At 44.8% G+C, this 23958-nt stretch overlaps 1 protein-coding gene across 5 annotated transcripts in view; it reads right to left on the bottom strand.

Annotated features, from left to right (window-relative positions):
• LOC146551388 (regulator of G protein signaling 17-like) overlaps positions 1-18144 on the bottom strand; it is a 45230-nt gene extending 27086 nt beyond the window's left edge. For 2 of the 5 annotated variants that reach the window (XM_085261216.1, XM_085261219.1), the window contains exon 1: positions 17961-18144. In XM_085261216.1, coding sequence (XP_085117342.1) covers positions 17961-18068 — 108 coding nt within the window. In that variant the 5' untranslated portion in view covers positions 18069-18144. The remainder of the gene's footprint in view (positions 1-17960) is intronic. The other 3 variants (XM_085261218.1, XM_085261221.1, XM_085261217.1) reach the window with 2 other exon arrangements.
• Positions 18145-23958: the final 5814 nt, after the last annotated feature.

Here is a 23958-nt window from a genome sequence, read left to right as displayed (position 1 = left end):
GCTGTAAACGGACCCTCACTGCTGTTAGCGTTTCTATATTCACACCCTGACACACCAGCACACAGGAAACCTCTGTGTTCAGGGGTTTGTCCAAGGACAGCATCCAGGACGAAGGAACAGGGATCAAACCTCTGACCTCACATTAAGGAGGCACCACGATGAGTCACAGGCTGACTCCATGTGTATTTTATCATGTGAAGAACTACACGATGTTTGTGTGTCTATTTATGAACGGAGAGGAGATGGAACTCTTTAAAGCCACTTGTTTTTTCTTTAGCAGTTTCCTCGCTTACATGTTGGGTAACACAGAGTCACTTTGATCGTCATCTTGGGTAATGTCGGCTTATCACAAGTTTCTCTGTCAGTCCCACATCTGCTTCATGTACTGTCCAATCTGTCTCCATCATCATCTTCCAGTTATTGTACAGTTCTTTTTTTTTTTTTTTTTTTTGGAAGTGTTCAATACCTGCTGCACAATCCACTTCGTATTGCCTCTGTCCTTTGTTTATTGTACAGTTAGTATTGTATAGTTAGTAATAGTACCTTTTTATTTTATAAGTTACTATTTTTTGTAATGCCTAGATTTATATCTCTTGGAGATTTATCTTTTATATTCTTATAAATGCACCATGGGGGGGGGGGGGGGGGGGGGGGGTATTTCGGTACGCTGCATACTGTGTATACTGTTGTACTGACAATAAAGTTCTTGTATCTTGAATCACTGCTGCGGTTCTCTGAGTGAATATGACCTTTAACAGGCTGATGAAGCAGCATCGTCTGATAAAAGCCCACAGACGTACGCATCGATGACGCAAAGATGGCCGGAGTGCTAGAAACACAAGACAAAAGGAGAAACAGACAGAAGGGAAGAAGATGAGCAGTCTGAAAAAGAGGAAGTAAGCAACAGACATAATGAAGAAAGACGCAGGAAGAGGAAGTGTGTACCAACTGGCAACAGGAAGACAGAAAAAGCCGTCCTGCTCCTCGTCCTCCGGCGGCTATCTGAGAGGTGGCTTTATTCAAAGTTGACAAGAGACTTCAAACAAACCAGCACAGCTTTCTTTCCAGAGGCTTCCAAAGACTTTCACATTAAGACACATTATTGCAATGACCCACAACCCTCACCTCCAACATGCTTTTAAGCCTAATATGTAAAACCAAGAGTGACATGAAGGGAGGGCTGGGTGTTCAGAAAGAAGGGAAACGGAGTCGAGGCGAAGCACCCGCAGGTGATCAGTAATGATTACAGACAGGTGTTTGTTCCACTCTGAGGGACTTGGATGTAAAAACTACTGCTCGAAATACGATTCCTTCAATGCAGAAACACGTTATTTCTGCTTTTCAGTGTCTCTTCCTCCTGAAACCAGACCCAGCACCCTATATGGTCATAATGACAACATTCCCATAAATCCCCATACTGCAGCTTATCCTGACGTAAGCTATACGAGTCATCGACACACCAAGAAAGGAAGGAAGCACGGAGGAACACTTTGTGTCTGTTTGTTCCAAATGCAGCTCTAAATTTAAGGAACACGGTTCAATTCTCTCACATGAGCAAGGCAGCAACACTGCTTGGCCTCACGTTTGAATTCCAGGTTAGCAACACATGATCAGGGTTAACCTGAGAAATTCAACAAACCTCATAGTCATTATGAGAGTAAATGGTAAATGCTAGGGCGGGGCTATATCATACCGTTCACGGTAATACCGGTGTAATGTTGGGCAACGATAGGAAAATGAAATATCGCGATAGAATATGGGTAAAACGCGCATGCGCAGTGCCTTTGTTTACATACATACGCACATGGTGGCGATGCAGAATGAGAAGAGCGAAAGCGGATCGTTGAATGAAACAGATGAACCAGAACTGGTTTGTAAAAATGCTGCAGCTTCAGTGGTGTGGAACTGGTTTAGCTTTCGTCCGTCAGATACACAACAAAGCACTATTTTTGGTAGCGCATGCTAGCGGGCCGTCGTTATTACCGTGTTGTTTGGAAAATACGGCACACTTAAAATCAATCCTTTGATTTTCCTGAAAGTCGATAGCGCCCCTTATAATCCCGTGTGCCTTATGTATGAACTCTGGTTGTGTTTACTGACCTCGAAACGATTTTATGTGCACGGCGCTCGAAAATCTGTCAAATGTTTCAGTACGACTTTGCTGAGCTACGAAGCCGCACCGCTTGATGGATTGTCGGAGCATTACGGCTGTCGTAGGCAGAGCCTCGCGGAGTGATACGTACTGTGCTTCAACATAATATTACCGTATTGTGTGTGTATAACCTCTTTTTAAGTTTTGTGGATATTATACATGGTTATGCTGAGGATATGTCGGCCAGTTTCCACTGGAAACGCCTTTTGGTGAAACTGTCAGCAAGGAATTTGCACTGTTACATTTTTATATAACTTTAATGCAGATAAAAAACAGCTGCTTGTTTAAGTGAAAATACATTGATTTTTTATTTTTGCACTAATAAAGTTGAGGAGTTGTAAAGTATTTTGTCTAGTGTCAATTATATCGTCAGTTATATCGTTATCGCAAATTTTCAAATGTATATGGTGATAAATATTTTTGGTCATATCGCCCTGCTCTAGTAAATGCACTGATTCTTATATAGCGCTTTTCTACTCTTCCGGAGTACTCAAAGCGCTCTATACAATCTATACAACAGACCTCATTCACCCACTCATACAAGCACTTCCTTCTGTACTCTAAGCATTCACACACATTCACACTCCGATGCATCGGAGAGCAACTTGGGGTTAGTTTTAGGTTCTTGCCCAAGGATACTTGGCATGCAGACCTGGGAAGCCAAGGATCGAACCACCAACCTTCCAGTCAGTAGCTGATCTGCTCTACCACCTGAGCCACAGCCACCCCAGAGAGCTACCCCAATATTTCTAACAGACATGATGTGTCAGGCAGATCACATCACCATGAGGACCTTGCAGTCTTTGTAAAACTTGCAGATGTGAGCCACATCTGGGCCAAGCTGTGTGTGCCCTTTTTTGGGGAGTATTTTGGATTTATGGATTTTTTTGGCCATATCATACTGTTCACAGTAACACCAGTATAATGTTGGGCAACGATGAGAAAATAAAATATCGTGATAGAATATGGGTAAAACGCGCATGCGCAGTGCCTTTGTTTTCATATGAACATGGCGGCGACGGAGAATGAGAAGGGCGAAAGTGGATCATTGAATGAAACGATGAACCAGAACTGGTTTGTAAAAATGCTGAAACTTCAGTGGTGTGGAATACGGGTGGGGGAAAAATCGATACTGTGTAGTATCGGGATATTTTGTTTGCTAATAATGTATCGATACAGGGACAGCAGGAATCGATATTTTGTTACAAAAAAGTTTTTCAGAATCAGAATCAGAATCAGAATCAGAATGGGGTTTATTGCCAAATGTTGAGCAGGTTTACAACATTAGGAAATTGCTGCGGTGCTTCAGTGCAAACATAGTGTCATAAATAGCACTTAAATAGACATGGAAAAAAATAAAAGTAGGGATAAGAATTAAAAGTGCTACGTGGGAAGATATGTGCATGAGATATACATGAGATATATACATGAGAATAAGAATTAAGAGTGCTGCGTAGAAAGATATATACATGAGTGCAGGTGGTGATCAGTGCCAAACATGGAATGATGCAGTGAACACAGCGTAGGGTCATGTGTTAGTGGTGGGAACAGTCATATGGTTATTGTTCATGTGTCCAACAGCAGAGGGGAAGAAACTGTTCTTATGGCGAGAGGTTCTGGTGCGAATGGACCGGAGCCTCCTGCCTGAGGGGAGCAGGTCAAACAGACTGTGTCCAGGGTGAGAAGGGTCAGCTGAGATCCGAGCTGCACGCCGCAATGTCCTGGAGGTGTACAGGTCCTGCAAAGATGGGAGTCTGCAGCCAATCACCTTCTCAGCAGAGCGCACAACACGCTGCAGTCTCTGTTTGTCCCTGATAGTGGCTCCAGCGTACCACACGGTGATGGAGGAGGTGAGGATGGACTCGATGATTGCAGTGTAGAATTGCATCATCGTCCGTGTTGGCAGGTTGAATTTCTTCAGCTGCCTCAGGAAGTACATCCTCTGCTGGGCTTTCTTGATGACGGAGGTGATGGTGGGCTCCCACTTCAGGTCCTGGGTGATGGTGGTACCCAGGAAGCGGAATGAGTCCACAGAGGTGATGGGGGTGTCAGTCAGGATGATGGGGGGGAGTGGGGCTGTGTGCTTCCTGAAGTCCACAATAATCTCCACTGTCTTCTGGGCATTCAGCACCAGGTTGTTGTGGCTGCACCAGGACACCAGACGTTCAACCTCCCTCCTGTAGGCAGACTCGTCCCCGTCCGAGATGAGTCCAATAACGGTGGTGTCATCTGCAAACTTGATTAGCTTGACAGACTGGTGGGTGGAGGTGCAGCAGTTGGTGTACAGGGAGAAGAGCAGAGGAGAAAGAACACAGCCCTGAGGGGAGCTGGTGCTGATGGTCCGGGAGTCCGAGACATTCTTTCCCAGCCTCACATGCTGCTTCCTGTCCGTCAGGAAGTCAGTGATCCACCGGCAGATGGGATCAGGCACATTCATCTGGGAAAGCTTGTCTCGGAGATGGTCTGGAAGGATGGTGTTGAAGGCAGAGCTGAAGTCCACAAACAGGATCCTGGCGTAGGTTCCTGGGGAGTCCAGATGCTGCAGGATGAAGTGTAGGGCCATGTTGATGGCGTCGTCTACAGACCTGTTGGCTCTATATGCAAACTGCAGGGGGTCCAGGAGGGGGGCCGTGAGGGTCCTGAGATGGGAGAGAACTAGGCGCGCAAAAGACTTCATGACCACAGATGTCAGAGCCACGGGTCTGTAGTCATTTAGTCCAGTGATCCTAGGTTTCTTGGGGACAGGGATTATGGTGGAGGACTTGAAGCAGGCAGGCACATGACATGCCTGCAGTGAGGAGTTGAAAATGCCAGAAAACACTGGGGCCAGCTCGTTTGCACAGTGTCTGAGGGTGGCAGGAGACACACCGTCTGGGCCGGGAGCTTTCCGAGCATTCAGGTTCTTAAACTGCTTCCTCACATCTGCTTCATGAATATGAAGAGTTGTGGTGGGAGGAGGTGGTGTGAAATCCTCTTTTGTGTGGGGTGAGGAGGGGGGTGTTGTAGGTGAACGGTTTGAAGGTGGTGATGGCTCTATGGAGGGGGGAGAGGTGGGGGAATGAGTGTCCAAAGTGCCTCTATTGTTGGGGCCGTTGGAGGTGTGAAGGCTGCCTGATGGCTCGTCAAAACGGCAGTAGAAGTCGTTAAGGGTGTTGGCTAAGAGCAAGTCATCAGTGGAGTGGGGGGTTTTAGGCTTGTAGTTTGTGATATTCCTAAAACCTTTCCACACAGAGGCCGAGTCATTCTCTGAGATCTGCTGCTGCATCTTCTCAGAGTGCTGATGTTTAGCAATGTCCACTTCTTTAGTGAACCTGTACTTGGCCTCTCTGTAGCAGTCCCTGTCTCCGCTTCTGAACGCCTTTCTCTTTTCCAGCCACAGCTTTTTGAGTTTAGGAGTAAACCAGGGTTTGTCATTGTTATAACTCACCCTGGTGCGTGATGGCACAATGCTGTCCTCACAGAAGTGGATATAGGAGGTGACAGTGTCCGTAAACTCGTCCAAGCTGTTAGAAGCAGCCTTCAATGTGTCCCAGTCTGTGGTCTCCAAACACGTGCGAAGCTCCTCCACAGCCTCGTTGCTCCACAGTTTTTTAGTCCTCACGACAGGTTTGGAGAGCTTCAGCCTCTGTCTGTACGCGGGGATTAGGTGGATCATGACGTGGTCAGAAAGTCCGAGTGAAGCGCGGGGCACCGCGCGATAGGCCCCGCTGATCGTGCTGTAACAGTGGTCCAATGTCCTCTCCTCTCTGGTCGGGCATTTAATATACTGCTTGTATTTCGGAAGCTCATGGCTCAGATTGGCTTTGTTAAAGTCCCCAAGAGCAATGATGAGAGAGTCCGGGAATGTCCGCTCCGTGTGGAGAATCTGCTCCGCGAGTGCACACTGAGCTGCCTGCGCATCTGCGTCTGGCGGGATGTAAACAGCGGCCAGGATGAATGAAGCAAACTCCCGCGGAGAATAAAACGGTTTGCAGTGGATAAAAAGATATTCCAGAGAGGAAGAGCAGTGCTGAGCAATCACTGTCACATCTGTGCACCAGCCACTATTGATGTAGAAGCAGAGACCTCCACCTTTGGACTTACCGGAGAGAGCGGCCTGCCGGTCCGCGCGCAGCAGATGGAAGCCCTCCAGCTTGAGCGCGCAGTCTGGGATGTTCTCACTGAGCCACGACTCCGTAAAACATAAGACACAGGAGGAGGCAAAGTCTCTGTTCATGCTTCTCATCAGGGCCAGTTCGTCAATCTTATTCCCGAGTGAGCGTACATTGGAAAGGAAGATCCCAGGAAGAGCAGTTCGCAGTCCGCGTCTCCTCAAACGCACGAGTGCGCCGGCTCGCTTCCCTCTCTTTCGGCGTCTCGCTTTCCTGGTCAGAGTCAGCAGTAAATCTGCCGCAGATGCGACAAATATTGGAAATAAAGCCACAGGCGTTGTAGTCCTGTAGTTAAGAAGCTCTTCTCTGGTGTACGAGTATCCAGAGGAGTGCCCAGAAACAGAAGAAATGCACAAAAACAAAACAAAAGTAACGCACTGAAGCACCAGGGCGACCATCCGCGGCGCCATCTTGGCTCTGACTTCAGAGCATGTTGATCCTTTTTCTGAGCAAGAATAAATTTCATAGTTCAGAATAGCTGTAATTGCACCAGATGGTTGCATTCAGTTAAGTTGGACTAGACTGTAATACAAACTGTTCAGTTTGTCAACAATAAAACTGAAATGAGAGAAAGACTGAGTGCGAGACTTTGATATTAGATAAAATGAATATTGATAAAGTTTACCTTTATGTACAGAATCTGAATATCACAAAATATTTTTAAAAATTGCAATAATATCGTATCGTGAGTTAAGTATTGTGATAATATCGTATCGTGGGATGTATGGTGATTCCCACCTCTAGTGTGGAACTGGTTTAGCTTTCATCCGTCAGATACACAACAAAGCACAGTTTTTGGTAGAACATGCAAGCGTGCCGTCGTTATTGCCGTACTATAAGGTGCTCTTAAACACCTTTAATTTTCTCAAAAATCAACAGTGCGCCTTATGTATGAATTCTGGTTGTGCTTACTGACCTCTAACCGATTTTATGTGGTACATGCAGAAATCTGTCAAAAATGTTTTAGTACGCCTTTGGTAAGCGACGAAGGCGCACCAGCTGATGGATTGTTGGAGCATTACGGCTATTGTAGGCAGGAGCCTCGCGGAGTGATACGTACTGTGCTTCAACATAATATTACAGTAGTGTGTGTGTATAAGGACCACAAATGGCTCCTGTTAAGAGACTGCTTATGAAGTGGATTTCAAACTTGGGACTAGAGTAGAACTAGTAGGGACTAGTAGAACATGGGACTAGAGCAGCTGTGAGAGAATTCAACATTAATGAATCAATGGTACAGACGTGGAGGAAGCGAGAAGAATGAGTCAAGTTTGACTGTTTGGTTTTCTTATAATCCCGTTCACCTTATGGTCCGAAAAATACCTATTTGACTTGTTTATTTGGCACACTGCAGTTCCATGTTGCAAAGCGCCAGTTTTTAACTTGTGTGGATATTATACATGGTTATGCTCAGCATATGTCAGCCCATTTCCATTGGAAAGGCCTTTTGGTTAAACTGTCTGCGAGGAATTTGCATTTGCACTGTTACGTTGTTATACAGCTTTAATTCACATAAAAAAACAGCTGCTTGTTTAAGTGAAAATATATTAATGGGGTTTTTTGCACTAATAAAGTTGTGGAGTTGTGAAGTATTTTGTCTTGCATCAGTTATATTGTTATCACAATTTTCATTATCATCAATTTTCAAATATATAAATATACATAAATAAATTTTCAAATATATATCGTGATAAATATTTTTGGTCATATCGCCCTGCTCTACGTGCACGTCTCTGATCATTTTCCTGAGTTGTTCACTTTAACTTTGGGCTGTTTGTGGATAAGCCGTGCACTGTAGCCCACAAAGGACGAGCCCTTAATACTTTGATAGCGCCTAAGTTTTCTATTGCGTTTATGGTTTGTGGAAAAATGAACTCCAGCTGTGAAAGCGCTGAGGACGTTCTGACATCTTTAATTCAACCTACACTTAAATCTTGGACTGAATCGCTCCACTCAGGACTGTGCGTGCTGAGCCATTATCAGAGCCATGGCTGAATGAACATACGCACAGCCTTAGACGTGACTGCAGACACGCTGAAAGGAGATGGAAAAACGATAGGCTTCATGTTTGTGTCTCTGCTTACCAAGAGGCTGCACAGACTGCAAACACTCAGCTTGTCTCAAACCTGGTGTCCACAAACAGCCTCAGGTACTTTATAATGTTTTAATCTGATTTTTTGTCCATGTGGTGATGTCAGATGTATAGTTGATGACTTTTCAGCATTTTTACTGATAAAGTTTCTTATGTCTGGTCGCCCCCTGCCTCAGACCTCAGTGTTCCTCCTGTGTGCTCAGCTGTCTCAGTTTGAGTGAACTGTCTGTGGTAGTTCATCACCGAAGATCATCACACTGCACATCAGATCGGCTTCCTCCAAATCTGCTTAAAAATACTTTTAATACTGTTGGGCTTTTATCCACAGATTAATCAACACTTGCCTTGCTACAGGCTGTGTCCCATCATGTTTTAAACAAGCTATAGTTCAGCCTCGTCTTAAAAATCACAATCTGGACCCAACTGTTCTGTCCAATTACAGACCAATCTCAAAGCTTCCCTTTCTTTCAAAAGTTCTGGAGAAACTGGTCTATTTACAGTTTACAGTTGCAGGCTTACCTCGGTCTTAATGAGATCGATGAAAAGTTTCAATCTTGTTTTAAATCAGTACACAACACAGAGACGGCACTTTGAAGGGTTGTTAATGATATTCTCTTAACTCTGCATTCTTGTTGTTGGACCGTGTGGTCCAGGTCAGAACTAACCTTAACTACTCCTGGACTAAAGTGTGGTGGTGACAGAGGCTTCTCTGTGGCAGGAACCAGACTCTGCAATAGTCTTCGTCTTAATATTAGACCTGCACAAACACTAACATTTTAAATCATCACTAAAGACACATTTTTATGGTCTGGCTTTTAACACACGTTGACCTAAACATTTTGGTTTTAACAGCCTTAGTTGTTGTTTTTATTTACTTGTTTTATTTTTTTTCCTCTCTTCGATGTTTTACCTGCATCACTGTTGTGCATCTTATTTTAGTGGTATTTTACATTGCACTTTGTGCAGCATGGACTGTTGGTAATGTGCTAAATAAATAAACTTCAGCTTCACACAGGTGTTTTTCTTACATTTACACTACCAGTCGAACGTTTGGACACAGCTTCTCATTGAATGGTTTTTCTGTATTTTTACTACTTTACACATTGTAGATACAAACGTCAAATATATGCATCGAGCTTTATAGAATTATGTAGCAAAGAAAGATTGATAAAAACACTAAATGTGTTTTATATTTTAAATTCTGAAAGTAGCCATCCTTTGCTTTGCTGATTGCAAACCCTCGGCCTTCTCTCAGTGAGCTACATGATGTCGTCACCTGACATGGTTTCACCTCACAGGTGTGCCTGTCAGGGTTCACAGTTGTCAAACACAACCCTATTTGACAACTGTTAGAATTCATATTATGGCAAGAACCATAATAACTGAACCAGCATGGCTACCACAGCATCCTGCAGACACATGCCAGGACAGCACAATGAGCCCAAACACACCTCCAGGCTGTGTGAGGGCTGTTTGACCAAGAAGGAGAGTGATGTGAGGCCTCCACAGTCACCTGACCTAAACCCAGTGGAGATGGATTGGGATGGAGCGCAGAGTAAAGGCAAAAGGCCAACAAGTGCTCAGCATCTCTGGGAACTTCTTCAGGACTGTTGGAAAACCATTTCAGGAGACGACCCCATGAAGCTCATGGAGAGAATGAGAAGAGTGAGCAAAGCAGGAATCAAAGTAAAGGCTGGATGTTACCAAGAATCTAAAACACGGTTCTGAGTTATTTCACCCTTTTTTGTATAAAGAAGAACCATTCAATGAGAAGGTGTGTCCAAACGTTCGACTGGTAGTAGGGCTGCTCGATTATGGCAAAAATGATAATCACGATTATTTTCACTGAAATTGAGATCTCGATTATTTGACGATATTTATTTAACCCTTTAAGACCTACTATAGAACCAAGTCCGCCAGAGCTTATATTATTTTTTTACATGTTGTAGTGCCATTTGTGGGAGCATTTCAAGTTGCTATACAACTGTTATAGCCCATATTTTAATAATATGTATGCATTAAGTCCATAGTAACTACATTAATGGCAAAAAAGTGCAATAAACTACAAAAAAATTGAAAATCGTTTTTGTTTTTTTTACATATATTTCTACTTGGAGAAATTTAAGAGGCTTATCCCTCAAAACTTTAAATACAAAAAAGTTGCAAAAAATAGTTTACAACAACAGGAAATTTATTTTGAGTGTCTTCATAGTTTTATTTTGGAGATACAGCAATTTTTATACACTGCAGGAAAAACAAAAAACAATCCTATGATGCAAATTTGCAAAGAAAACAGCAGGTGCATCAAAATAAACTATTTCCAGCAGTGCAATTCGAGTTCTAAGCATCCCAGAAACTATTCAGAAAAGTCAAACATGACCAGTATAGGCTTTTAAGGCCTACAAGTAAAAAAAAACTAAATTTTCCACGAAAATGACGTCACTTCCGGTTTCGGGCAGGAAATGGCGGACATGCGATAGTTCGCGCTGACGTCTGTTTCACTGTGGGAAGTGTTACGAACAGCTGATCGGATCGGCAAAGCGTGTTTCTGGAATATTATGTTTTTGTTCCTGCAAGCGCTTTTTATGCAATTTTTGCAAAACTATATGTGGAAGGAAATCGTGACGGAGGACAAGCTGATGGCATAAGATGTAAGTACAACTCCTCTGGTTTCATATGCAAAACAAATTATTGTGCTAGCTTACGCGGTTCAGGTTCTACAGGGATTTAAAAATAGTTACACAACACGGAGCGTGCTGCTCTGACCGGCTTTAAAGGGTTAACAATAACAATGTATTGAATAATGACTTTAAAAAATAATATAAAATAGTGTGCAACACCACTGAAGTTTTTTTTTTACCTCTCTTTTCAACCAACGGCAGTCACTCTCTCCTCTCCAAATAACTCCTGCTTAGCTTTCCGAGCTTCCCTCGGGTCCTCTTAATCAGCGGTCTCCAACCTTTTTTGCGCCACGGACCGGTTTATGCCCGACAATATTTTCACAGACCAGCCTTTAAGGTGTCGCAGATAAATGAGGGAGGGGCTAATAATCGGCTCAGTCATTTTTAATGATCGTTGAAAGCGCCTATAATTCTCAAAAAAAAAAAAAAAAAAAAAAAATGATCGTTGAAAGCCCAGATCGTAATCGTGATTAAAATTCGATTAATTGAGCAGCCCTAACTGGTAGTGCACAAAAAGTTTTTGAATGCTGTTTGCACTTCTGTTATAAAATGTCAGTTTTAATTTTACCATGTTTAACTAACTTTATTTGGACTTTTTTAACACATGCAGGACCTTGGAGTAGGGGTATGTCACCAGGGTGCAGAGGAGGCTACCCCCCCCCCCCCCCCCCCCGTCCCCTTCTGGCTGCCTCTGCCTCAATTTTATCCCACAACTTAGACATTCACATTACTCACACTCTCATTACACATACATATAGGATCTTGGGGGTGGGCACGATACACGGAATCCAAAGTACCATCAGGGTGTACACCCCACCCCTGGCGTCGTTGTCCACCTCTCAAGGTTAAATACACGTAGACATTGAGGGCTAGCAGGTGGGACTATGCGCTTACCTGCTGCTCTCTGGCAGGTAGCTCCATGCCCTCCTGGGTTTTAAATGCACCTTAGAACACACATGCATCAACACTACAATGAGCGGGTGGAGGGAGGTTTGGAGTCTTCTCTCACCCCATTCTCTGCGACCTGCTGGAGCGGGGGGGCTAGGAGGAGGAGTTGGCCGTCCGACTGCGGTCTGGAGTGTGGGGCCTCCCTGCTGCTGCGGAGTCGGGGCGGTCTGCCTCCCCCCACCGCAGGGAAAAAGGTAATACCACCTGGGTCTGGGTGCAGTTCCCCCTCCAGGGGCAAGGGTACCTAGACCCGGTTTGTAGAGTACGCTTGGGGAGTGTGATCGTGTGTACAGCGTCTCTTTATGTCTGTCTCCACGTTGGTTGAGTGTGGAGTAAGTGCATATGAGAGCATGAGGGTGGGAATGGATGTTTGTAAATGTGTGTGCCTGTATTTCTGTGTCTATATGTCAGGCTGGGTGTCAGGCGCCACCTCTCTGGGGACATCTTAGGCCCTCCAAGGTTTGGAGGCCTATCTCCCCCTACCACCACTTCCCCTGCCAGTGGCGGACTCCCTCAGACATCGGTGCGTTGGTGGTTCTTTGTGTCCGGGGATGGGCGTCCAGGTACACACCGGCTCACTCCTTGGCGGCCGCTTATCGGGGCCTGGAGCCTGGGGCTCGCTCGGGCCACTTCGGAGGTGGGGTGCCCCCGGCCTCTCGGCCTGGGGCTCGGTCACTCAGGCACGGCTGGCTGCCGGCGGAGCTCACGGGCGCGTCACTGCAACTCCCCCTGGCTTCTGCTCCGCGGCTGCTGAGTGAGCCCTCATCTGGGACTCTCCTCAGCTCTTTCTGGGACAGTGGCGCGGCTGCCCCTCTGTTGGTCTTCCTTGGTCTCTTGTGTTCTGGGGGCCTCTGGATGTCTGGAGTTTTGATCTCCTCCATACCTGCTTCATGCCCTGGAGGACGGGGCTGTGCCCCCCCCCCCCCCCCCCCACACCCTCTAGCAGATCATTACATGAAGGAACCTTTTAAAAAAAAACAAGCGCGTCCATGCTCACAGGTGTACACATGGGTGATCACACCCACAAACTACACCCTTTTTGGCTCCTACCTCAAAGCACACTGTGTTCTGTTGATCTTATGTGCTGCACAATAATGTTTAATATTTAGTATTTACTGTCATATTCCCATATATCATTGTGATGTTGTTTATTCTATTACTCTTGTTCTCTTCTGCTTGTTTTCTTTTTTCTTTCTCAGCAGGTGACCCAGGTGATTGATAGATGCATTTTTTATTTCTTTTTTTTTTTTCTGCTCATTCTGTTGGTTTTTGTTTTTTGCCCTTCTCCCCCGTCCCTCTTCTCAGCTGTTTCTCTTTCCCTCTTTCTTTCTCCCCTTCTTTCCCCCAGTCAAGTCTGTCCCGTATTCAGTAAGTGAAAATAAAATAAACAATAAAAGGTGAATCAATTGGACCATTACGGCAAGGCTGGGATGGTCAATTTGGTAAAGTAAATCCGTTGGGCATCTTTCTTTGCCTTTAGACAACAATTCTGATGCAAAAGAGCCAAACGGGACAGGCAAAAAACAAAAAAACAAAAACAAAAAAAAAACACTGTTGTAAATATATTAAATCTTATAGTATAAGATGGCACCTTTAAGTGTGTCGTGTCTTGTTGTGTATTGTAGACTGGACTCTTTATCAGGCTCCTGTATCTATCCATGAGAGCCTCTGTCAGAATACCAGAACATATTTCCTGATAACAGAACCTGTGTCAGAACACTAAAGCATCAGCGGCATCAACACCTCTGTCAGAGTACGAGAACGTCTGTCAGAACATCTGTCCGGACATCTGTCAGAACATCGTAGCCTCCGCTAGAACAACAGAACGTCTGTCAGAACATCTGTCAGAACATCTGTCCGTACATCTGTCAGAACATCGTAGCCTTTGCTAGAACACCAGAACGTCTGTCAGAACACCAGAACCTACGTCAGATCTTCAGAGCCTCTCTTACAAGGTCAAAATCTTTCAGAACATGAGAATTAGGGCTGGGTATCGTCACTGATTTCTAGAATCGATTCAATTCCGATTCACAAGGTCCCAAATCGATTCGATCCACGATTCGATTTAATTCGATTCGATTCGATTTAAATCTGGGAAATTTTGACAGTCAGAAGTTTAATTCAGATCAGAACATTTACATATTTTTGTATCTATAAAAAGGAAGCTGACACTCGCAAGACTTTATCCAAGGTGTGAGCATCACAGCAGATGCCTTTGTGTCAAAGTAGCTGAAGATAAAACACAGAAAAACATGAAGGTGATTTTCCTGGCCTGGGATTTTATAAAAATATTCTGCAGTACATCAAAAACGAAAGAAAACCATTAATTAATGAACATTACCTCTGACGTTACAGCGGTTTTATTAGACACACGGCTAAGCATTTTGCATTTTGAATAATATTAAAAAGTTTAAATTTGTTCAGTATTGAACAGCAGAAATGAGGTTTTCTTTTCGGAAGAATGTAAAAGGGAAAAAAACAGCGGCCGACAGCGCTGTAAACAACAGTAGACTTGTGCGTAACAAGCAAGCGAATAATGAAGAAAGCGAAACTGTTCGAGAGAGAGGGGGGGGAGGGAGGGAGAGAGGGAGAGGGAGAGAGGGAGAGAGAGAGAGCTGCGCATCGCAATGGAAGCAAAACAGTAAAAGAGTGAATTCATGACGATGTTTATGTGAAGCGTTTGGATCTTCTTTTGCTGCTGGTTCGGTCAATATTGTTTGGAGAGAGATCAAACTAACAGCTTTAGAATCAGCGCATAAAGGGCGTGAACACAAAGCGCGGACCCGGATCAGCGAGCTGTCGGCTTTCAGCCCCGACTGTGAGAAAGGCGACATCTAACTGATTCTGATCCGCGGGTCGCGCTGTGTGTTTAAGTCTATGTGCAGAATCCCTGTACCTGCTCTCATTTACTGTTTGGTGGTTCTTGAAATTTTGTGAGATGTCACCAGAGATTCTGGCATTTCGGACAAAATAAATTTATATTAAAAAATCGATTCAGGATTTTAATGAATCGATTTTACGTTATCCAAGCCAGAATCGATTTTAATCGATGAATCGATTATAAAAACCCACCCCTAATGAGAATGTCTTTCATGACAACAGAACTCTTGTTAATGCACCAGAACGTCTGTCAGAACATCTGTCAGAACATCTGTCCGGACATCTGTCAGAACATCTTAGCCTTTGCTAGAACACTAGAACGTCTGTCAGAACAACTGTCAGAACATCTTAGCCTCCGCTAGAACAGCAGAACGTCTGTCAGAACATCTGTCAGAACATCGTAGCCTCCGCTAGAACACCAGAACGTCTGTCAGAACATCTATCAGAACATCTGTCCGGACATCTGTCAGAACATCTTAGCCTTTGCTAGAACACCAGAACGTCTGTCAGAACATCTGTCCGTACATCTGTCAGAACATTGTAGCCTCCGCTAGAACACCAGTACGCCTGTAAGAACATCTGTCAGAACATCTGTCAGAACATTTTAGCCTTTACTAGAACACCAGAACGTCTGTCAGAACATCTGTCAGAACATTTGTCCATACTTCTGTCAGAACATCTTAGCCTTTGCTAGAACACCAGAACGTCTGTCAGAACATCTGTCAGAACATCTTAGCCTCTGCTAGAACACCAGAAGGTCTGTCAGAACGTCTGTCAGAACATCTGTCCGTACATCTGTCAGAACATCGTAGCCTCCGCTAGAACACCAGAACGTCTGTCAGAACATCTTTCAGAATATCTGTCCAGAAATCTGTCAGAACATCTTAGCCTTTGCTAGAACACCAGAACGTCTGTCAGAACATCTTAGCCTTTGCTAGAACACCAGAACATCTGTCAGAACATCTGTCCGGACATCTGTGAGAACATCGTAGCCTCCGCTAGAACACCAGAACGTCTGTCAGAACATCTGTCCGGACATCTGTCAGAACATCTTAGCCTTTGCTAGAACACCAGAACGTCTGTCAGAACATCTGTCAGAACATCTGTCCGGAAATCTGTCAGAACATCTTAGCCTTTGCTAGAACACCAGAACGTCTGTCAGAACATCTTAGCCTTTGCTAGAAGACCAGAACATCTGTCAGAACATCTGTCCGGACATCTGTCAGAACATCTTAGCCTTTGCTAGAAGACCAGAACGTCTGTCAGAACATCTCTCCGGACATCTGTCAGAACATCGTAGCCTCCGCTAGAACAACAGAACGTCTGTCAGAACATCTGTCACAACATCTGTCCGTACATCTCTCAGAACATCGTAGCCTCCACTAGAACAACAGAACGTCTGTCAGAACATCTGTCAGAACATCTGTCAGAACATCTTAGCCTTTGCTAGAACACCAGAACGTCTGTCGGAACATCTGTTCGTACATCTGTCAGAACATCGTAGCCTTTGCTAGAACACCAGAACGTTTGTCAGAACATCTGTCAGAATATCTGTCCAGACATCTGTCAGAACATCTTAGCCTTTGCTAGAACACCAGAACCAGTTTTGTGGATATTATACATGGTTATGCTGAGGATATGTCGGCCAGTTTCCACTGGAAACGCCTTTTGGTGAAACTGTCAGCGAGGAATTTGCACTGTTACATTTTTATATAACTTTAATGCACATAAACAGCTGCTTGTTTAAGTGAAAATACATTGATTTTTTATTTTTGCACTAATAAAGTTGAGGAGTTGTAAAGTATTTTGTCTAGTGTCAATTATATCGTCAGTTATATCGTTATCGCAAATTTTCAAATGTATATGGTGATAAATATTTTTGGTCATATCGCCCTGCTCTAGTAAATGCACTGATTCTTATATAGCGCTTTTCTACTCTTCCGGAGTACTCAAAGCGCTCTATACAATCTATACAACAGACCTCATTCACCCACTCATACAAGCACTTCCTTCTGTACTCTAAGCATTCACACACATTCACACTCCGATGCATCGGAGAGCAACTTGGGGTTAGTTTTAGGTTCTTGCCCAAGGATACTTGGCATGCAGACCTGGGAAGCCAAGGATCGAACCACCAACCTTCCAGTCAGTAGCTGATCTGCTCTACCACCTGAGCCACAGCCACCCCAGAGAGCTACCCCAATATTTCTAACAGACATGATGTGTCAGGCAGATCACATCACCATGAGGACCTTGCAGTCTGGGCCAAGCTGTGTGTGCCCTTTTTTGGGGAGTATTTTGGATTTATGGATTGTTTTGGCCATATCATACCGTTCACAGTAGAACACCAGAACGTCTGTCAGAACATCTGTCCGGACATCTGTCAGAACATCTTAGCCTTTGCTAGAAGACCAGAACGTCTGTCAGAACATCTGTCAGAACATCTGTCCGGACATCTGTCAGAACATCGTGGCCTCCGCTAGAACACCAGAACGTCTTTTCATGAAAGCAGAACCTCTGTCAGAACGCCAAAACATGGCTAACAACACCAGAATATCTGTCAGAACATCTGTCCGTACATCTGTCAGAACATCGTAGCCTCCGCTAGAACACCAGAACGTCTTTTCATGAAAACAGAACCTCTGTCAGAACGCCAAAACATGGCTAACAACACCAGAACATCTGTCACAGCAGGAGAACAGAAGTCCGCTCTAACCCATTAAAGTTTGTCCCTGCTGGTCTGCACCGGGCCTTCCTCACTGAGCCTCCGCAGGTCTTTGGCACACATGAGAGCTGAAGGAAACAAGCACGGAGTGAAGGAAAGAGGACTAAAGAGCTGCCTTCCTCTCCTCACTCCTCCCCCAGAGCTGTCGGTCCAATGTCACTGAGAGAGGAAGCAGGAAAGGAGACACGGGTCCTCCTCTCCCCCCACCCCCGCACACTGGCCGCTCGTTGGCAGGGGGGGAGGGAGGAGCAGCGTGGCCGCGGACGGGAGCCCGCACGGGGGTTGAAGTGAAAGCGCGCTCCCCGCCCCCTCCTCTGCAGCTCATACTCACAATCTGGGCTTGAAGGAGGTCCGCGGGGCGGCTTCCGCTGCGCTTCCGGAGACACATCCGCGTGCGTCTGTCTGCCTTAACCGCCGCGCACCGGGAGCTTTTTATCATTTACTCCAATCAGAGCTCACCGCCGCCGGAGCAGAACAAGACGGAGAAGAGGAAGGAGTCCTCCTCCTACTTGGGTTTTTCCCACAGAGAGAGAGAGAGAGAGAGAGAGACACGCAGAACAGGAGAGAGATCACCGCCCTGACGGACACGGGCGCCACGGCGCATGCGCATATACATAACGTCCATGCAGGCAGGAGAGCTGGAGTTGAAAAAAAACTTTATCAACTGTTTACTCACGTTATTGAAGCACGCGGTTAGTTATTACACACCAGACAGCAAACCACACCTACCTGTCCAGTAATACACACACACTCCTGCAGCTGTATCAGCACGACGTTTGAGTAAAACAGGAAACATTTGTATCTGATCCGGTGTTTAAACTCTGGCCAGCGCTGATCCTTGGCATTAATATCAGAGAGCAGTTTATTTCAATCAGATAACGGAGATAACTAATAGCCTCGGTGATGTCACTGCCTACACACCTGTTTTTGTTGTTATTGTTGTTTTACCTTGTCTTTAAATCATTGTTCAGTTTCGTTGCTGATATTGTTACAAATGTCCCTACAGCTTAAAGTGGGAGGGGGGTCAGAAAGTCATGTTTAGTCCTGAGTTTTCTGTTTCAATGGAGATGCTGCGGGCTTGAATAACTTTTCCGTCAAAGAACCAGCTGGACAGCTTCCTGTGGCTTCTGCAAACAGACACACACGGTGAACAGCAGGGGGCGCCATCCACCAAGGAGAGGGCAAAGAGCGAGCTGGAAGATGGGAAGTTTTTATGAATTGATTTCCTTCCTGGTTTCCATTCACTGATCATTGCCTTTAACTGCTGCACAGATGAGGTGGAGTTACTGACTCACCTGTGTAACACTGAATGAGTGCACACACCACACATTTGTAAACCACAGCTGCAGGAAACAGGAAACCCTTTCCTGCCTCTGGCTGTGTTTTGGCAGCAGCCTTCACTGACTGATATTAGGGTGACCTTTGAACCCAGCCTGCATTGTGTTTCTGATATCAAATTTGTTTCCACCACCTGCAGCTGCTCTGCTGCTCACTGACTCAGCAGGCGGTCTTTCTCAGGTGTTCTCAGCCTGTTTGACACACACCGACTCACAGGTGAGCTGCCACCAGCACACTGTGCAGTTTACCCTGTCACCACATGAGGGCACTGACAATGCACACTGAGTTTCTGACACGCTCGCAGTGTTTAATGCAGGTTTGTTTCTGCAGCAAACATCAGCTCAAACAGCTGATCCTGGGTCAGTTTATGAATGTAACTCACCTGAGAGCATCAGCTCAGAACAGGGCTGATTATTGCTCAGGTGCAAATGTCTCCTGTCATCATCACAGAACTTGACATATCTGACAGCCAATAAAAACTAAACATGTTAGCTCCGCCTACACTGGTTCTCCCCTGACTTTGCACTAAGTGAAGGCATGTCCATGTTTCAGCTCTGTTTCGCTTCCAGTGTGTGTGGTTTTCAGAGCTCGAGGCATGCATTGTTTGTATGGTTTGTTTTACCATAAACCAGAGTTTCCTGCACAGCCAGACACATGTTTATTCATATGCAAATATCTGTTTTTGGAAATTATGGGGACAAATTAAAGGTTTGGAAAAGCAGAAAAATCAAGTCTCTGCATGAACATCCTGTTTGGGTCAGATTGACTCAACAGTGAAAGCAGAGAAACATCCAGAAACAACACACACACACACACACACACACACACACACACACACACACACACACACACACACACTGCAACTTTAACTCATCTGCCACATTCACAGAACCAGAGTCCAACCAACTCTTCTATTTTTTTATCTACAAAGCTGCACAGGCCAAGGTGGAAGTGAAACCTGGACACAAACACACACACACACACACAAACACACACGCACAGCACTACTCTGTTGTGTTGATTGTGACTCTGCAGCAGTAAACTGTCAGACATCCCAGTGGGAGAAGTCTCAGTGAGCTAACATTGTCTCCTGCAGCTCCTGTGTCTGGGCAGAGCCTCCTTTGCTCAATAATCTGTATTTTCTATCAAAGTTCTGAGATGTGGTTCCACATTAGAGATAGAAGGTAAGCAATCACAGTCTGCTGACCAATCAGATCTCTGAAAAATAGTGTCATGAAGATCCCTCAGTGTTCCAAAGTCTTTGTGTTTGACGATGGACATCAGTGTTTAATATACACTGTTACACTTGCTTTAGTTTTATTGAACTATAAACATTAATATCTGATCTGAGAACATCAGCTGGTTGCACCTGCTGGCCTCAGATCAGGTTTAGTCTGATCTTGAGTTTGATTACAGTTTTTATTGTTTCAGAGTGTTAAACTCCAGCTGAGAGAATAAAAACTAAAAATCCCTTTGATCGAGCTGTGACATTGACCAGTCTGTTCACTCACAGTCCTCATTTTTACCAGGTTTCTTACAAATATGCTAAACTTCTTCATAAACCAGCTCTTTTACAGTCTGAACGACTGAAGGCTATAAAGAGCTCAATTTTAATCACTCTGAACCAGACACTGCTGTCCTGCCTTCAGTCTGTAGTCTGTGTAACATCTTCACATCTTTCTATTATTACAGCTATGCCACTCCTCAATAATGTTTGGTCAGATGCTGCCAGCCCAGCCTCTTTCATGTGAACTGCAGGTTAAACCCTTGTTAGCTTTGCCAGCTGATGACCAATTTGCTGTGATCATCCTGATGTTACTGTAGGTGATCCTGGTGGAAACTGGACTTAATATTTCATATTTCCTCCAAAGGTTCAGACAGATTTTGTTCCTAAAATAATTTAAAGCTTATTTTAGGAAGCTTATTTTTAGCTTAAGAGCTCCTCGAGCGCGAGTCCTCTATGAAGAGCAGCCTTTCCTTATGGCCAGCAGCCACGGCTGCTACAGAATGCTGGTGGGCTTGTTTCCCTGGGACTTAAAACTGCAAAGGCACCACAGCGCTGTCACGCAGATGGTAAAGACACTGCCCTTTTCCACCATGCCACGATGCCAGCCACAATTGATGAGTTGGAGGCTCCCAGGAGAATCGGTGTGGGCGCAGGAGATGCTGTCGGTGAGTCGGGAACTATCGCCCGGATGCCGAAGCTCCTGGTAGCCAGTTGAATGCGATCAGCTTCTTCAGCGAGAGGGGGGTAATCCTTTGCAGCCAGCAGCGGGGAGTTGGCGAGGTCAAGTCATACCAAGCCACTGTCGGAGAAAGACGTGAGTGAAGAGGAATCCGCCGTCATCCGTTCCTAGCAAGGACAGCGTGCTCTCCATGAGCTTGAGAGCGGCACCATCACCCACGCCCGAGAGAGAGAGAGGAGTTTCATGGCCCGCTCTATGTAAAAGAGGGAGTAGTGCCGCAGCAGCGGTGTATTGAGAGCTGTGTATTTCCCTTGGCTGGGGGGATCCCAGAAGAGGGTCATCACATGGTGGGTGGACAGTGGATCCAGCAAGGCCCCCACATTTGGTGTTGTCGGCTGAAACGCCACGAAGAGCAAACGGAGCTTTGACGTACACGAACTACGAAGGAGGGTCGTGAAGCCAACATTCCTGCAGCTTAGCCGCAACAGCAAAATTTCAAACATACAGCTCTGCTGTCACTTCCAACATAAATGAAGACAGAAAACTAAACAGCAGTGACGTTTGTAGGGTTACTGAAGTTGGGCTAGCTGGTATATAACGATGTGCTACGTGATCGCTAGTGACACAGCTATGTTAGCATAACATAAACAGTGAAGCTGGAGGATGAACGCTAACTTTTTTCCACTCATAAAAGTTAACGTGAAGGATCCTGATGGTTAGAGACAAATGCAATCACATGGCAGGATGCTATAAACGGACCAAGTCAGGAGAACAACTGCAATATAAGATTCTACTGCTGCATGGGCTGGGCTGGAGTTACAGCCTAAGGGTTTAAACACTGAGCTTTAAAATTAACAGTGGTGATAAAAACTGAGAGGCCGACAGTGATCACTGACTGTTTTTAGGGGCTTGTTCAGATTAAATAGAACAAGAAACAAAACACTAAAACATGTTAAAAACACAACAGCCTTAATAAATGCAGAGTAGTTTGGAGTCATCCAGGGTTCATACATCAGCACTTAAAGATTGGCTATCCCACCTGCTGTCAATGTTTTAATGCAGTACAGTTGTTATTATTATCACGTGTCACATCCTGTTTATGACATTTACAATAAATAACATTGATATAAGAAATAAAAGTGTCTTGTGTAAACTGTATGTGGTGTTAAACAGGCCTATACTACTGCACTTTAATGTCGGTCATTAGGATGGTACTTCAAGAGCCATTTATTTTATGAGGTGTCGTTGCTGTGAAAAGTTTGAGAACCACTGAGCTATATCACATTGTTTTGGAGTTATGACGCCCTCTAGTGGTCAAACGTTGACCTAATTATAATGCAGATGTTTGCATCATGATTACTGAAGTGAAAACTCCACGTGTGTTAACTGGATGCATACATGTACTATGTATGCACATTAATTCAATTCAATTTAAATTCAATTTTATTTATATAGCGCCAAATCACAACATAAGTCGCCTCAAGGCGCTTCATAGATACAGAGAAAAAAACCCAACAATCATATGACCCCCTATGAGCAGCACTTTGGCAACAGTGGGAAGGAAAAACTCCCTTTTAACAGGAAGAAACCTCCGGCAGAACCAGGCTCAGGGAGGGGCGGCCATCTGCTGCGACCGGTTGGGGTGAGAGAAGGAAGACCGGATAAAAGACATGCTGTGGAAGAGAGACAGAGGTTAATAACAGATATGATTCAATGCAGAGAGGTCTGTTAATACATAGTGAGTGAGAAAGGTGACTGGAAAGGAAAAACTCAATGCATCATGGGAATCCCCCGGCAGCCTATGTCTATTGCAGCATAACAAAGGGAGGATTCAGGGTCACCTGGTCCAGCCCTAACTATATGCTTTAGCAAAAAGGAAAGTTTTAAGCCTAATCTTGAAAGTAGAGATAGTGTCTGTCTCCTGAATCCAAACTGGAAGCTGGTTCCACAGAAGAGGGGCCTGAAAACTGAAGGCTCTGCCTCCCATTCTACTTTTAAATACTCTAGGAACAACAAGTAGGCCTGCAGAGCGAGAGCGAAGTGCTCTAATAGGGTGATATGGTACTACAAGGTCATTAAGATAAGATGGGGCCTGATTATTTAAGACCTTGTATGTGAGGAGCAGGATTTTGAATTCAATTCTGGATTTAACAGGAAGCCAATGAAGGGAAGCCAAAACAGGAGAAATATGCTCTCTTTCTAGTCCCTGTCAGGACTCTTGCTGCAGCATTTTGGATTAGTTGAAGGCTTTTCAGGGAGTTTTTAGGACTTCCTGATAATAATGAATTACAGTCGTCCAGCCTGGAAGTAATAAATGCATGAACTAGTTTTTCAGCGTCACACTGAGACAGGATATTTCTAATTTTAGAGATGTTGCGCAAATGGAAGAACGCAGTCTTACATATTTGTTTAATATGTGCGTTGAAGGACATGTCCTGGTCAAAAATGACTCCAAGGTTCCTCACAGTGTTACTGGAGGCCAAGGTAATGCCATCCAGAGTAAGAATCTGGTTAGATACCATATTTCTAAGCTTTTCAGGGCCGAGTACAATAACCTCAGTTTGATCTGAATTAAGAAGCAGAAAGTTAGCGGCCATCCAGGTCTTTATGTCTTTAAGACATTCCTGCAGTTTAACTCATTGGTGTGTGTTATCTGGCTTCATGGACAGATAGAGCTGGGTGTCATCTGCATAGCAGTGAAAATGTATGCTATGTCTTCTAATGATGCTGCCTAAGGGAAGCATGTATAATGTAAACAGAATTGGTCCTAGCACTGAACCCTGTGGAACTCCATAATTAACCTCA

The sequence above is a fragment of the Mchenga conophoros genome, linkage group LG20 (assembly GCF_057382185.1).
Source record: "Mchenga conophoros isolate Kocher_MC1m ecotype Shallow Benthic linkage group LG20, M_conophoros_male_GT1.1, whole genome shotgun sequence".
NCBI classification, from domain to species: Eukaryota; Metazoa; Chordata; class Actinopteri; order Cichliformes; family Cichlidae; genus Mchenga; species Mchenga conophoros.
Note: the sequence above shows the minus strand (reverse complement) of the source record. Positions and strands in the feature narration are given on the sequence as shown.